This window comes from Styela clava, chromosome 4, assembly GCF_964204865.1.
Source record: "Styela clava chromosome 4, kaStyClav1.hap1.2, whole genome shotgun sequence".
Taxonomy (NCBI): domain Eukaryota; kingdom Metazoa; phylum Chordata; class Ascidiacea; order Stolidobranchia; family Styelidae; genus Styela; species Styela clava.
This window is the reverse complement of record NC_135253.1, coordinates 23,774,633-23,789,483: the sequence shown is the minus strand read 5'-3', so window position 1 is coordinate 23,789,483 and position 14,851 is coordinate 23,774,633. Positions and strand designations below refer to the sequence as shown.

The window sequence follows — 14,851 nt, the reverse complement described above, 5'->3', positions numbered from 1 at the left end:
AGTAGGAAGTCTAATACTTGGAAGTTCCCTCTAAGATCTATTATCCCTACAACACAGATTTTTACTCCATATCCCAATTCTCTTTCTAATAAAATAACCCATAACCAAACACAAGTTGCATTTCTGTCTTCGCATTTTATTTCAACAAAACTGTCCAAATCAATCAATATGTTAATTGTCGAAATATAAATAAAAAGAAATATAAAACAAAAAAATTATATATCTTTCAGGAATTTTCACCTTGAGGGAAAAACTCTGGGATAGCAAGAAACCAACTGGCACATATTGTGAGTATTCAATTTCATTAGATATGAATGAAGTAAGCAAAAATAGTTGGTGGTCGTAAAATAATTGGCGCTCCCGAAGTATTTGCACCAAGATGGCGCACAACCTTAACCTGGTACACATACTATTTTCAGGTTGTGCGCCATCTTGGTGCACATACTTCGGGAGCTACAAATAGTTTTTACAATGTTTTTGAGTTTCGAATTCGATTAGAAAGGTGACAAGGACCCACTAGAAAGCAACTTTCTATAATAAAATTGAAATTATGGCCAAATATTCATACCTTTTAACATGTAACAACATAATTTTAGCGTGGAATTTGCAACCAATTTTTAGGCAAAAACGAATATGTTACTGGGTTAGGTGAGAGGCTATCTATTTTTTTTTTAAAGCAAGTAAAATACTTTACCATGTTGTAAATTTATTGTAAAAAAACTGAATGCTGACCATACCAATTCGACAGGACAATCATAGATAGGGAATGCATAATTCTACCACCAAGTTGGTTATTTAAATGTAAATATTAAAAAAGAAATAAATTACAATTAAAAAATAACAAAGATTGTCTTGAATAGAAATACTTTTAAACGTCAGGAATAAATGATGGGGAATCGGAGTTACTAAATAAAAATAAGGCTTTACAAACTTTAAACATTTAACCTATAGTTTCTAATTACAAAATTCTTTCTTTGGTGTTCTCAAACATACGCAAAATTTGCTTCGGAAGTTACACTTTGATTGGGGCCATCAAATTCAAAACGCGTCGAATTTATGACAAAAATATCTTTCGTAGGTGTCACTTCGTCATGCGATCTCATCGTCCTAAAACCACGTTGAGGATCACTGAGATCGCATACCAAAGTTGCATAATTTCGCCTTATTTAATAATGTGGTATCGTAATGAAAAACAATATTTAATAGTTTTGTATTCCAGAATTCCTATCTATAAATGCTCCCCAGTTCTAATATTGAGTAATTGATAAACATATTAATTTAGTCCTGAAGATGTAAAATTGTACATTGTATCTAATATAGGAAATTAAATGTTATTAGGTTAAAAAACATAAGCTGTTTGAGAATGTTTGTTTAGGGCTTTGTTCGAGGCGAAATGACTAGTCAGGTATATGGATTGTCGTATGCAAAATTCGATTTACATAAATTAGGCGACAACATTGTCAGAATATGAAACGAAAAAAATAAAACGTTAAATTCGCACAAAAATCATAAAATAGTTATTTTCGATAATAAAAAAGAACAATTTGAAAATACGAGTTAAAACAAAATGAAGAATTTGGCAAGAAATAAAAAAAATTAACGCTGAATAAAAAAAGGAGCCAAATTATTCAAAGATATAAATGGGGGCAATTTTGTGACGTCATCAAAATGTTGTCCCCTCAGATTGTGGTGTAAATTTTATCCCCCCACCCACTCTGGTATTCTACGTACATATCGTTATATTTCATTTTCAAATATTTGGCTCTAAATTTCTAACTCTGCATTACAATCGAAGAAAATATTTAGTAAGATCTTAAACTATTTCATCATTTACGTCATCACCTGGTTATATCTGATTGCTCATAGATATTTATATATTTTGGATCAAAGTTCCCTAAATGCCGTAAAATTTGACATCAATATTTGACTTTGAAAATGGTTTCCTATTGATGACTTTGAGTTTGTTTTGTCACAACTTGTTGGCATATCAGGTAAGATATGTGATTAAATAGTCAGGCCCGTGTATGAGCGTCTCAAAATCGTTTTGAGACTTGAAGAGTCTTTGATCGAAAAATTAGATTTTTTTTATTGTAAGGCCCAAATATAAGCCGCATATGTGTAAACATTTTCGAATTTAGTTCAACTTAAAATCTGTTAACGATATCTTGTCGATATTTAGATGAAACGATTACATAAACCAAGGATAATTATTTTGGAAAAGCTGTCGGTTTGCTGTTTTTGCTAAAAATCACGTCCTACTCGCCCTAAAATCACGTATTCTCATGACGTTAGTGTAATATTAACCCTTTATCGCAATACCGCATCGGGAACTATAAAACAGGTCTCACATTTTCACACAATTGCAATAACAACATACAAATATACCGTTCAATTGAAACATCTATACTGTATATCAACTTGATTTGGTAGGTAAAACTTGTCCGGTGAGGAAAGGGTTAATAACAACGGCGGCTCTGGTACAGATAGCGGTGTATCTTACGCGTGGTCCAGGATTTTTGGCGTCAAATAAGATAAATAACACAACGGGCTGTTCTTATAACATTGATAAATTTTCAGATTGTCTACGCGCATAAATAAATTACTGTTTCATGACTCAAGTAAAGAAAATTAGTGAAATCGTACAAATTTGTTTATAATTTTATATGAATTTATCGTGCAGGATGAAGCGCACGCCAGCTTGTTAATCGTAAAACGGTTTTTGAGAAACTCAATTTGAAGGCGGCCCTAATTGTATCCAAATTTGTTATAAACTCAGTGTGAAGTCAATGAGGTGAAGGCCAGTTTGCCAATCGAAAACGTTTTTTAAAATGTTAAAGTTATAGAGCGGTCCAAATTGGTCATAATGTCAGACCGGATTCAGAAAAAATATTTTCGAATAAAGTGCATAATTGCGAGTCATGCCGCTTTTCAAAAATACCGGACTATTGAGCTAATGGCGACCAATAATATCAGGGAATTTCGTTGTTTATATAAATTGATTAATTTTTCTATAGTCAGAATTTGAGAAAAATTTCCTACACGTAGCCGTGTGGGAATTGGATATCATATTCTGTCCGGGTATTCTTTCGTTCAAGTCTCAAACTTTGGCACGTAAAGGGCTTTATTATTTTCGGTGTGATTTTGATACATACCAGTAACACTGTTATAGATTGTAACTCAATAAATTACAGTCTTCTAGAAATATAGACTCGATTATGCGTTCCTGTTCCCTTAGTATCTTAGAAACCATTGTGGCGCAATAAAATTGCAGGAACTTCTTATAAACAATATTGCATAAAGGAAATAAACAATGGTTTGTTTATCAAAGCTTCCGCGTACGTCATCAGTCACTGAGTTCAGACCTTTGTTGGCCCTTGTTCCCGACATGGCATGTAACTTTCCGATGCCACGTGGCATAACCTTTCAACATGCCGCCATTTCGGCGGGATGCCATTGTTTAACAATCGATACTACCGACACCCGCAGGCGTCTACTGTCATTTGCTGATAACTTTTCAGTACGACAACTTCTAATTCGTCCAAATAAAGCATCGCTATTGAGCTTAGTTCTGTTGGTACACAGCATGGCATAGGGGCCAGGAGTGGTTCTACTGCATTCACCAGCGTTTGCACGATAGCGTGATTTGTGGCGTTCATGTATTCAGCAAGAGGAAAAGGGCAGGGGCCGTCACAATAGAAAGCGTGGTATCCATGGGGGGCTACAATCCAATCATTCCAATCGACTTCAGCAAAATCTACGTAAAGATTTTGACGTTTGCAACTCTTGCGTCTCTTTCGTCGTTTGTTGGCTTTGCGTTTACGTCTCACTCTACGTGAAAGGTTGGTTTGCGTACCATCATCAGTGTAAGCCAGGACTAAGGGACGGGTATGGTGGTGTTCCGCGGGGGATAAATTATCGCTCAAATCACGCCTTAATCTGACGTGTTTGTCCGCCCCTGGTTTAGGAGATTCCCCATCGTCCTCCCTCACTATTTCCACAATTAGTCCATGATTGGTTTCCGTCAACCATTTCCGCGCCACGGAACTGATATCGAACCTTTCCCACGTAGTGTTAGTGGTGTCGATAACTCGCGTATCCAAGAGTCGCTTTATGGGCTCATTTTTACGTTTCAATCCGAATCGCCTTCTTCGTTGTTTAATCATTTCAAGAAGTTTTGCATGCTCAGTGTTTACGTCATCAGAAGACGTCATAGTATCGTCATCTGAATCACCAACCATTTTGATGATCTCATAAATGTTAATTCGATGAAGTCTATCATGCATCTCTGAATTCATATGCTCTTCGATTTGAGCACGATGTAACAGTAATTCCGAAAATTTTAGCTCTTCGTTGACCGGTAGGGACGAAATGTTGAAAATAAGGCGAATGTGGTTGTCTGCGATCCATTCCGGTCTTTCCTCTGATTCTGAAACACAAATAAAATCACTATTAATATCTGGAACCTGCGTTATAGCAAAGAAACCATACTAGACTTACTAATAAAATCAATGGAACATATAAAAAATGAGAAACTGCTTGTAAAACACTAAAATGTTCTGGTAAACAGTGACTATGTGAAACCAATTTCAAATATAAACCGCTATCAGATAAAATATTGGACCAGTTTTTGTTTGTTTTTGCTTCATTCTTTGATTAACTTTTCATAGAAATTGGTGAATTTTCAATGGTTCCAATGGTTTCAATCATTTACATTCTGATACATAATTCTGCTTATACTTTGTTCCGTTTTGAAAATACTTAAAATCGAGACTGGATTATGTAATCTTCTACGACATGTAGTATTTGTACAACAAAAAATTTACTGTCGACAGCTATTTTTGCAATAACGACCGTACAACGAGGCAAACTGCTTCGGAATGCGACACGGTAGAGTTAACAGCAATAGAGCGATTAGTGTACTCGTCTATGATGTCACAAATATGTCAAGAAAATTAGGATTGTTTGGTAACAAAGGCTAAAATACTTGCAGAAAACCAGTTTACGCTTGCCCGCATTGGGCAAAGATTATGGGATGAAATGATATCAGCAAAATGGGGTAATATGGGGTTTTTTAAGTCCCACCGGATACCCATAATTGACCACACTGTGGGGCCAAAATTATCGCTTTGTCAAAAGTTGAAACGGAAAATAAAAGGCTCGAATTATCTGATGGAAATGTAAAAGATAACCGAATAGGTATCGCCACACATTATACATAGTCTTATTTTACTTGTTATATTTACCCTTTTATATTTGACATACTACACATTCACTCTGAATAAGGCTCAAGAAAAGCAACTACTACTATATACCATGTTACTGGGTGTGATTTCATATAAACAAAGTTTTTTAACATGGATGTGGACTGATGGCCGTGACACATTTACTCCAAAGAAGGTTCTGAACAAGTCATCGCTACAATACACAAGGCTAGGTACTAGGTTAGATTTCAAAAAAACAACTTTGCTGTGAAACTGAAATTGCAACTGGTACACATTCATCCTAAACGAGCGCTGTACATGCAATTGCTCCTGCTTAAGGAGCCAGTAGGTTAGATTTTAGTTAAACAAAATAATTTGGCTACACAACTAGTCTTGTGACTGTAGCTTGAAATGGGAGAGATACTTTTAACAAAAACTTATATCGTCGCCAACAGATTTTAAAGCATATTTACATATCGTGGGTAAATAGCATTCATGGCATTTCGCGGTTAGGAAATTTATAAGACTACAGAAAATGGTCACAAAGTAATCACATAAAGTCGGATTCGTGATGCGTTCTTGGCTAATATACTTTAGATAAAAATTTTACCCAAGTTCTCAGGGTAAAATTTAAAAAGAAAATAATGGTTCACCAAGTTTTTTCTTGCAACCAACCGACAACAAACATCCATATAAAGCCAAGATTTGAAAAGGCGTTCTCAAGCCATGAAATACCAGTAGCGCTTAGGTTCACCGAATAATTTGGTCATAAGCGTTGGATCTCCAATGATTTGGTTCCTTGTGTTTTGTGAACTTTGAAAAGTAGCAAAAATATATACAGATGCCAAAATTTCAAGGCGCGTTTCGAAGCTTAGGGTCGCGGTTCAACAACTTAGCGATTTTCAAGTCGTTTTGCTGCTTGTATATGATGTGGAGCATTGCTTTTGTTGAAAATAATAGTACGTATCGTTCTTATTCATAAATTTACGCGGTGCACGGTGAGTGCAACCCTGGCATTTTTGACCAAATAATGAGAAATGGACGGTTGTTCTGAAATACGATCGACCAACTTAAGCTTAAGATTGGGATGAATATAAGGTCCAAAATTGCCAATTGGATGGCTTCCGTTTTGAGAGCGCTGGTAGGTTATACAGATTTTGAAATGAAGCATTTACTTTCTAATCATTTGAAACAGGCTCCCCAAAAATATTTTTATCACCATATAAATACAAAAACCGAAAATTCCGATGAAACACTGTAATGACTCGCTTGGGTATCAACTCTGGTTTCATTTAGAATCAAGTCCCGAAGTACTACTTACTTTTCTTTTTTACCACTCGGACTGAGCTAAAAGCAAATATTACTATCTTCTACAATTCCAAAAATGGGAAGGACTCGTATGTTAATTTACTATTCGGATTAATACTTCTCATCTTACAAACGATTATCGTGGGGTCTAATCCGGAAAATAAATAAATGAAAATTGGTAAAAGTGGGGCGAGGGATGCCGAAGGTATTGTCTTCCTGGTAGATAACGTATTTGTTTGTTTGTTTTATATCAGTCCATGTTATTCGTCTACAAATGTTAAGGTCGCGGTTTAAGTGGCTACCATTAAGTAACAGTAGTTGAGAAATCCCAAAACTATTGATTAGGAGTATAAGGAAGTAATTTGTTCTCTTAAATATGCAATCAAATTGTTTTCATTCTAGATCATGGAAAGGTAATCAGGACTTTTTTTCATAAAGATAAATTTTGAGAAAAACATAATACTAATATCAGATTTACAAATATTTGAATATAAACTTATCAAAACTCTTAAATTTCGGATTTTTTAATAGGCGCTTCTATCTTTTCGCTGTATCTCTGAATAAGGCGGGAATGTTTTTAATCTATATCTCCGAATAAGGACCTGTATAAGAAGCCACCATCACACAGGAAGATACTGTTCTTCAAATGATCATGATCTTTCCGAATTAAAACACACATTTTATCACACCTTGGGTGAGGTGGAACCCGAGATATTCAACCAGCGACATAGTTAAACTAATTCTCCAACCACAAGCAATTGATAACACAACGATTTGAGATAACTTTAGGACTCTCCAAGGGGCGACAATGGCATTTCAATTTACCGAAATTTTCTTAAATTGGACGGAAAACATAGCCATTGCACCTATAATGTTACGATTTAACTTTAAGGCTCTTCAAAGGGCGACAAATGCATTTCAATTTACTGATTTTTCCTAAATTGGATATAAATGTTACAATCTCACTTTAGAACTCTCCAAGGGGCGACAAATGCTTTTCAATTTACTGAAATTTCCTAAAATTGGACGGAAAACATAGTCTGTGTGAAATATAAATTCAAATGTCTACAGAGGTCATAACCTCTGCTTTGATCCCGGTAGTGTCAGTTTCCCAAATCGTTTAAATCGGCTTCGGATATTGTAACATTATACAGAATATCCGAAAATTTAAATTTGTTAATTTTCCCATGGAACTTATTAATGGCGGTTTTCACAGGGTCCTTAAATAGTAACTTTTAGGTATTTTTAGATCAATTGCTTCCAAAAAAAGATATTTTGTGTAATTGCTATAATTAAAAAATGACCTAATTACAATTTTTGTAGGGTAAAAAACTTTTGCCCTTAACCTCTTCTTTACGTAAGGCCTCCTGACTGCCAAAAATTGGGGCGTGTGTCGGAGAAACGACAAGTTTCGTGAAAACATCTAATGCATTTGAAACAAATAACTGGGTAACTATATTCATACCAGACGTGAACGATCGATAGTTCATGGGTTCGCCATATAACTGAGCTGCCTCATCGACTTTTCTTTCCCCGGACTGCAAACATGGTCGTGGCCATGAATTTTCAGAGGTCATTTCTAATTGCCAAGTTACATCGTATCCGCCAGCGAGTCCGGTCGGAAAACGTGGGTTTTCAAGAGTCTTATACATAAGTATTATACATAAAAATGCTTTTTTCACATTTCAAAAAAGGGGGTCCACACTCAACATACCCCCTGAATACGCAAAGATTCCTATATTGTAAGGTAACAAAGTAAGACAAGAATAAATTATTTCTACTCTAACATTCAACCGATTGGATCTACTGTATTATGAATGAGAATGATGTCATAGCTTTGGGTATGTGCCAATATTCAAAACCTTAAATAATTCGCACCTAGTTAAAATGTCATTTAAATTAAAATCCCTAAAATTGCGAATAATTATACATCCAAATAAAAATTTTGGTGAAACACGGAAATGCGTTGCCACATTTTATTGCCTGGGAAAACCATTCAAGGGTGGTCTGCCTTTTTTTGTAAAGAACAATTACCATGTTCAAGTTATTCGAACCTGGCTATTGTCAAGACTAATTATTACCTACATGTATAAAACATAAGGTATTAACTAGATCATGATCCCTCTCATTTTTATATTACATTGGATTTCCTGTGTCCTTGGCTTTGTTTGAGGGCGAAATTATCTGTGAAATTTGATAGTTACACTAAGTAGCAATTAGAGCCGGTTAGAAGTTTTTTTCTACAATGTAATGAACTCAAATTTAGAATGAATGTGAATTTGACCTTGCATACTCAGTACAGTCAATCGCTTTCGACAATTTTTCAAGCCCTTCTCTTCGAACAAGGGGTTGAGGACTTTTTACAAATTTCAAGTCACTTTAAGGTACTGATAAATAGTGACTCGCGTTCAACTCAAGTCGAGTCAGTGACTCGAGCAAGCACAGCAGTGAAGTATATATTACATAGGGGTTTACTTCCTCCACAGGAAGGGAGTTCGCCTTTTTATTATTTTTTTTGTGGAGGGGGGATACCGGAACGTAGTATGTGTACCAGGTTAGGGTTAGGCTACCCTTTAATTACCTACTTGAACTTTACTTGCACATCACACTAGCTCCACTTAAAACTCCATTTAAAGATTGAACAAATAAAGTGTTTTTATGCATCGGAGGTATAAAGAGTCCAAAAAGATGCAAAAGGGGGATTTAACAAAAAAATATGATAAAATTACTACGTAATACCAATAAAACAGACAATGTAAAATGATATTTTAGATAACACCATCTCTTCTTTTATTCACAATGACGCAATTCCCTTATTCTAACTCAGCAGGGATGACCAACCAATGCCCAGTTAATTAAATTAATTAGGGGCAAATCTTGGCAAGCGGTGCGTGGGAAAACATTCAAATTGCGACGATATTTCGGCCTTAATTACGCATAAATCACCAATCTGTTGCCATGAACGGTAAACACGCCTGAGGTAACAATCAGGGCGATACTTATTACAAGGGAGATTTTCTAAAAACGATTTTAAAATTTATTTCTTATAAATCATATTTAAAAATAGGTTTTGAAGAGAAAAATATTACATTTTCACCCAATTAAAGGATTATTCATATGTAAAGGTGATATTCCTGATATATGATTATGTTAACAAGTTTAAAATGAACCAATTTGCTTTTAATTGTGTAATTACTTGAGTTCAGGGCGTCGATATTACATTCAATTCAAATATAGCTCGGATAATTTGTAATAAAATGTCAAATTTATCTTTATTCTTGGTATGCGACAGATATGTTATATGTGTTCTTTTCTACAAGTGTATTTAAGCGGGAAATTGTTTACCTTGTTCGTGGCTTAATACGGCATGATGACGTAATGCAAATACGCAATGTGACGTCACTTTGGTTTTAATTTTAAATAAATGAAACAATACTCAATGTGACGTCACTTTGGTTATAATTCAATTAAATGCAGCCATACGCATGTGATGTAACTTTGGTTTTAAATTTAAATAAATACAACCGACTAATCGAGTTCCTAAACACGTTTCATTCGAGTCCGCCCAACTTGATACTTAGACGATCAAATAAAGTTTGCTAACAAATTCAGTTTCGAATCGCCAGTCTTAAAGTGCGCAGGCCAACAATATTAATTACATCGATTGCTATTATTTCTACGTGTTTTACTATTCTCACTTAACTGTTTGAAAACCGAGTGAGGTTATCCTGGACTGTTATGAAATATAAAAAAAATTATAAATGAGACACTGTCTTTCTTATCTTGCAAACACGAGAGCAACATTAGTCTGCAGTCTCGGCTACTTGAACTGTTGTTTGTATTACTGTCGAGAGCGCCGCAATCTCAAAAGTAAGAAGCATCCAAGAACGCAAGATCTATTATGGCGTGATATGTGACAACATGTTATGTATAGTTTCAGTCGTCGGCAGTAACTTTGGTCATAGCTAAGTTGCATTTGTTTCTGAGCAGTTGCGTATCTACGTAATATTACGAGCGTGGCAAAGTTGCGCCCCCTTGATCGTTGACTGACATTTTTTACGACTGTTGCCGAATTGATGTCTTACACGTTAGTATTGAAGTTTCCAATTTAAAAATATTTTTTTAGGCATTTCACGATTAAAAAATTTCGCCCTTTTGCGTCCATATCCAAACGGCGGCCATGGGCCATGGCTGTCATACCCTGTATACGCCATTGCTTCTGAGTGAGTGCTCGTTACTCTACATTGAACAAATTCTCTTGAAAAATAAAAACATACTGCCATTTACATAATCCAGCTAACTAGCATACACTGATTTTGTCGCATATAACAACACGTTTCGAAGCGAAAACAATACTAATATATGACTATTTAAAAATGTGGACTATTATTATTCAATTTCAGTCAGGCAAAATATCCTTACCCAGCTTTTAAGACTGAAATTTTATTTTGGCGCAAAAACATGTTTTTTAATAATGTTATTGTTGCTAATTTATAGAACAAAAACTGAAAAATTAAGAGTGCAACAGGGAATTAAATTGGTAATTTAATGAACAATAATTACATCATAAAACAAAGCCGGTTGTTATAATTTTTAATTGTTTGATCATAACACAACAATTAGAAGATAACACGTTGATAAGTGTGTCGAAATCGCATTGTTTTGTCATAAATGTAACACACGACACAATGATCAATCAATGAAACCGATCGTTCTCATAATTTTACCTTTTTCGAGCTCGGACTAGAGATATAATAAAGAAACAAACCTAGTTATTTCTAATACAGCTCGTTTGATATTCTCCATTTTATTTCTCCTAATTTATAGTGTATTTAAATCAAGACATTAACATCCTTATGGGGCGGAAATCAAATAATAATTTGGTATATAAAGCTTCAAAACGTTCATTATATATAAATTTTGATTTACAACTTATACATTGTATACCCCACCATTATTTATTATTATATTCTTAACGGTTACGGGCATATCCGAAATATGCGTGATAGGCGTATGCCGCGGCGTCTCCATACAGTATAAAGCGTTATATGATATCACTATGGCATCAGGTTTTGTACAAAAACTACATTTTATTTTTGTATTTTTCAATTAATCTACTTCTCCCCCGTAGAATAGTGTCTGCTACAATAATGGTTATTGTATGAAAAAGCGCACCATATGCTCGACATATGTACGGTGTTAGCGAGTGGCTGTTGCCAAGCTTATTCGCAACAAGAGAGCTTTCTCTTATACAGCACCTAACCTAGTCTACTGTGGGATACGGTCAAAACATTTCCTACTTCTGTGCAGCGCGGGAGTAGGCCGAGAGAGGTCAAAGAAACCGCTACATATAATTTTAATTAATTCTGAAGAGGTCACCACACAAAATTTTGAAGTGAAAAACGAATTACATAGAGCCCACAATCTTTAACCATATTTTACTCGATTTAACAATACGTATGGACAGAGTGAATATATGGTACCAATCTACATTCGAATAGCTCCCTCGAAGAGGGTAGTTATGCTCCCATGTAGACAGCACGTTAGGGATATATCGACCAAAACGTCGTATGAATGGACCATCTGAAACGGCCGACTTGCAGACAGCTACTTCGCGTAAACCAATTTATCCAGGCAAAATTAGCAGTAATGGACTCATTTAACTCCGGGAAAGACTTCTAAGTCGATATTTTCGTGAACAGTTGTCCAGAGGTTTTTTTATCTTTCCGGCTTTTACAGAAACCGACAAAATGATTAAACTTTATCTACCGACCTTAAAACATTTATATTAACCCCTGTTACACAAATCACCAACATTGCTACCGATTTAAAATCGAATAGTTCGACTTTCTTGTATGTAAAGGGTTGGACGAACCATGGTATCTCACTATTGTTTTACGAAGGACAAGCGCCGTAATGTCTGGTCACTTTTAGATGGTAAATATTTATGCGCTGGTGATGATAACGCGGTTTATAGATTTAACATTTACAATAATGATCACCGAAGTTTCAGACTCCTTCGAAACGATATTTTAGCTCAAGATTTGATATGTATTCATTAATGTATCACATTTTTAAGAGTTGGAACGTGACCGCGACAGGAATTTGAAATGGGAAAATTTTTTATATTTCGGCGGGAAATCAAGCGCCTAACTGCCGCCAGTTAGGAACACGTACTCGACAGAAATGTTGTCGCAAACTAACGATAAAAGCTCTAACGTTTTAGCAAACAAACTGTATTTAATCCTCTCTTTGCAAATTATATCTAAGGAAACGGTTTATAGTGCAGTAAAACGCTTTATGGGCGGAAATTTTTATTGATAAATACCGGCATTTCACGAATATATATTTCATACTTCCGATAATAACCCAATTTTGGCCAAAAAGCGCGAATTAGGAAAATCGAGATGAAATATATCAAAACTGCTAAATCAGATAATTCTAAATCGCCAAGATACTTCTTCGAATGGTAAGACTGGTAAATGGTTAAAGGGTTCATATTAATTGGAAAAAGTGGAATGAATTATAAAATCGGGCTAAGACAATTATTTTCTAAAACGCACTTACGCTTATTTGAGTCACAAAAACGAATAAATATGAGAATATAGTAATCCCGGGAAAGAGTGGAATCGTTAAGACGACTAAATGCGTCGAACTACAGTCTTTTGTCGGCTTTCAATTCCAAGTCGGGTATAAAAATAGAAGCAGTTTAATGTTCAAGGCACATGGACTATCTGAATCTGTCTTAAAATAAAATTTCTAAAATTCGACGATCGAAAAACATCGTTTTTAAAAATAACGTGAAGCGCGGATTTTCTAACTGAACTTCGCATTATTCAGATAGTAATTAAACTATTTAATTAAATGAAATATAACACTAATTCATAAAACTATTTTACTATAGAATAAAAATTCAAAATCTTACCTAAATGGTGAAAGCTTCTTGCTGTGTTCACTCGGCTCGCAATCTCGTCATGGGGGAGATCGAACCCGGGTTCCCAAGTGGGTACCAAGCTGTGGGGGCCGTCGGAATCATCCCCCATGTGGGCTTTATAGAGGTGTTGCATAATCCGCGGAACGGGCATGTCCCCTGAGGGAGTCGGGCGACGAGTAAGTCCAAACATATCTAGTAGTTTCTTTTCGAATTCGTTGACGATCGCTTCCTCGGCTTCGGGTGTGTCTGCTTCCGCCTGTTCGATTAAGTTCGCCCGGCCAGCCTCCGGGAGCATCCCCGATGTTGTTGAGATTATAATAAAAAGTCCAATAAGGTGTATTTGGAAATGCATTGTTCTATTTGTGGTAAAGTATTCCCAAAATATCTTACAGATCTCGGAATATCTCAAACTTTGATAGATCCGAAAGGACAGTATAATATGCAGATATATATTTTCGCTTTACATTTATAATTAGAAATCTGAAAAATATAAAATGATGTGTAACGAAAACGCTAATTCTTACAAATTATATAAAATACATTTACAAAAAAAGTAAAAATATATTAATTGGATTTCCGACCAAAATGGCGTTTAGAACAGTCAGTTATTTTATATTGAAAACATTCAAATCAAAAAAATATTATATATAATCCTCACGCTCAAAATATATACCGAGATAATCATACCACACTTTCTTAACCGCGAAGCAAAACAACAACACAGCGATCAGAAAACCTTCACCGCACAACTGGTGAAAACTCTCACGTAAGGTTGGACAGTGTTTTGATAAGAAATGGAATTTAAAAAATATGCCTTTAGGCGACTACCAGTCATTCAAAAAAAAACTTTTTGCCGTTGAAGACAAAGTACCACTGTATAAAACTATAGTACAATCTATTCAACTTCCACTTAAAATCATTTCGTTCGTTTATACTCCTTTCTCTGTGAGTTTAACAAGAAAACTACTCTTAACAAGAATTTCAACGATAAAAATAGCAAAGTATAACTTCAACTGTGTATCTCAAAGTACCAAATTTTATCCACGCGGCAAAAAACGAACTGTATAATGGAAGATTTATTGGAAAAAAATTAAAGTATCTAATCCATGTCCACTGTCAGACAGTATCTCCTAATGATTGTATTCCATAGTTTATAAGCTTTGATGTAGGTATATCACATTATGGTATAGTTATATCCCTGCATGATTTTCATTACTGAAAGATATTCAAAAGCCTTTTCTATATTCTAACTCAACTGTCTATTCTTCTGTTCCATCGCCGATGTTGTGGCGAAGTATTCCTGAGTCTTCTCAATTTATAGTTCTGATATTCCCAAGGCCGCGAACACCAAATTGAATGCTCATTTGAAAAATTGAGAAAGGAATACATACGGTAGCTAAGTGTGTGA

General features: G+C 35.2%; 1 protein-coding gene across 1 annotated transcript; it reads right to left on the bottom strand.

Annotated features, from left to right (window-relative positions):
* Positions 1 to 1,517: 1,517 nt before the first annotated feature.
* Positions 1,518 to 13,929, bottom strand: LOC120326309 (bone morphogenetic protein 2-like). Its single transcript, XM_039392569.2, has 2 exons — positions 13,435 to 13,929; positions 1,518 to 4,426 (listed from the first exon to the last, which is right to left on the bottom strand). The coding sequence occupies exons 1-2, from the start codon at positions 13,793 to 13,795 to the stop codon at positions 3,471 to 3,473; spliced, it is 1,317 nt and encodes a 438-aa protein (XP_039248503.1). The 5' UTR covers positions 13,796 to 13,929; the 3' UTR covers positions 1,518 to 3,470.
* Between the last annotated feature and the right edge of the window lie 922 nt (positions 13,930 to 14,851).

Bases quoted from the DNA above. Each gene is read 5' to 3' on its own strand.
- LOC120326309 (XM_039392569.2), bottom strand. From the start codon at position 13,795: ATGCATTTCCAAATACACCTTATTGGACTTTTTATTATAATCTCAACA. The intron at 4,427-13,434 runs GTAAGATTTTGA...TTTGTGTTTCAG, and splicing joins AAGAAGCTTTCACCATTTAG to AATCAGAGGAAAGACCGGAA.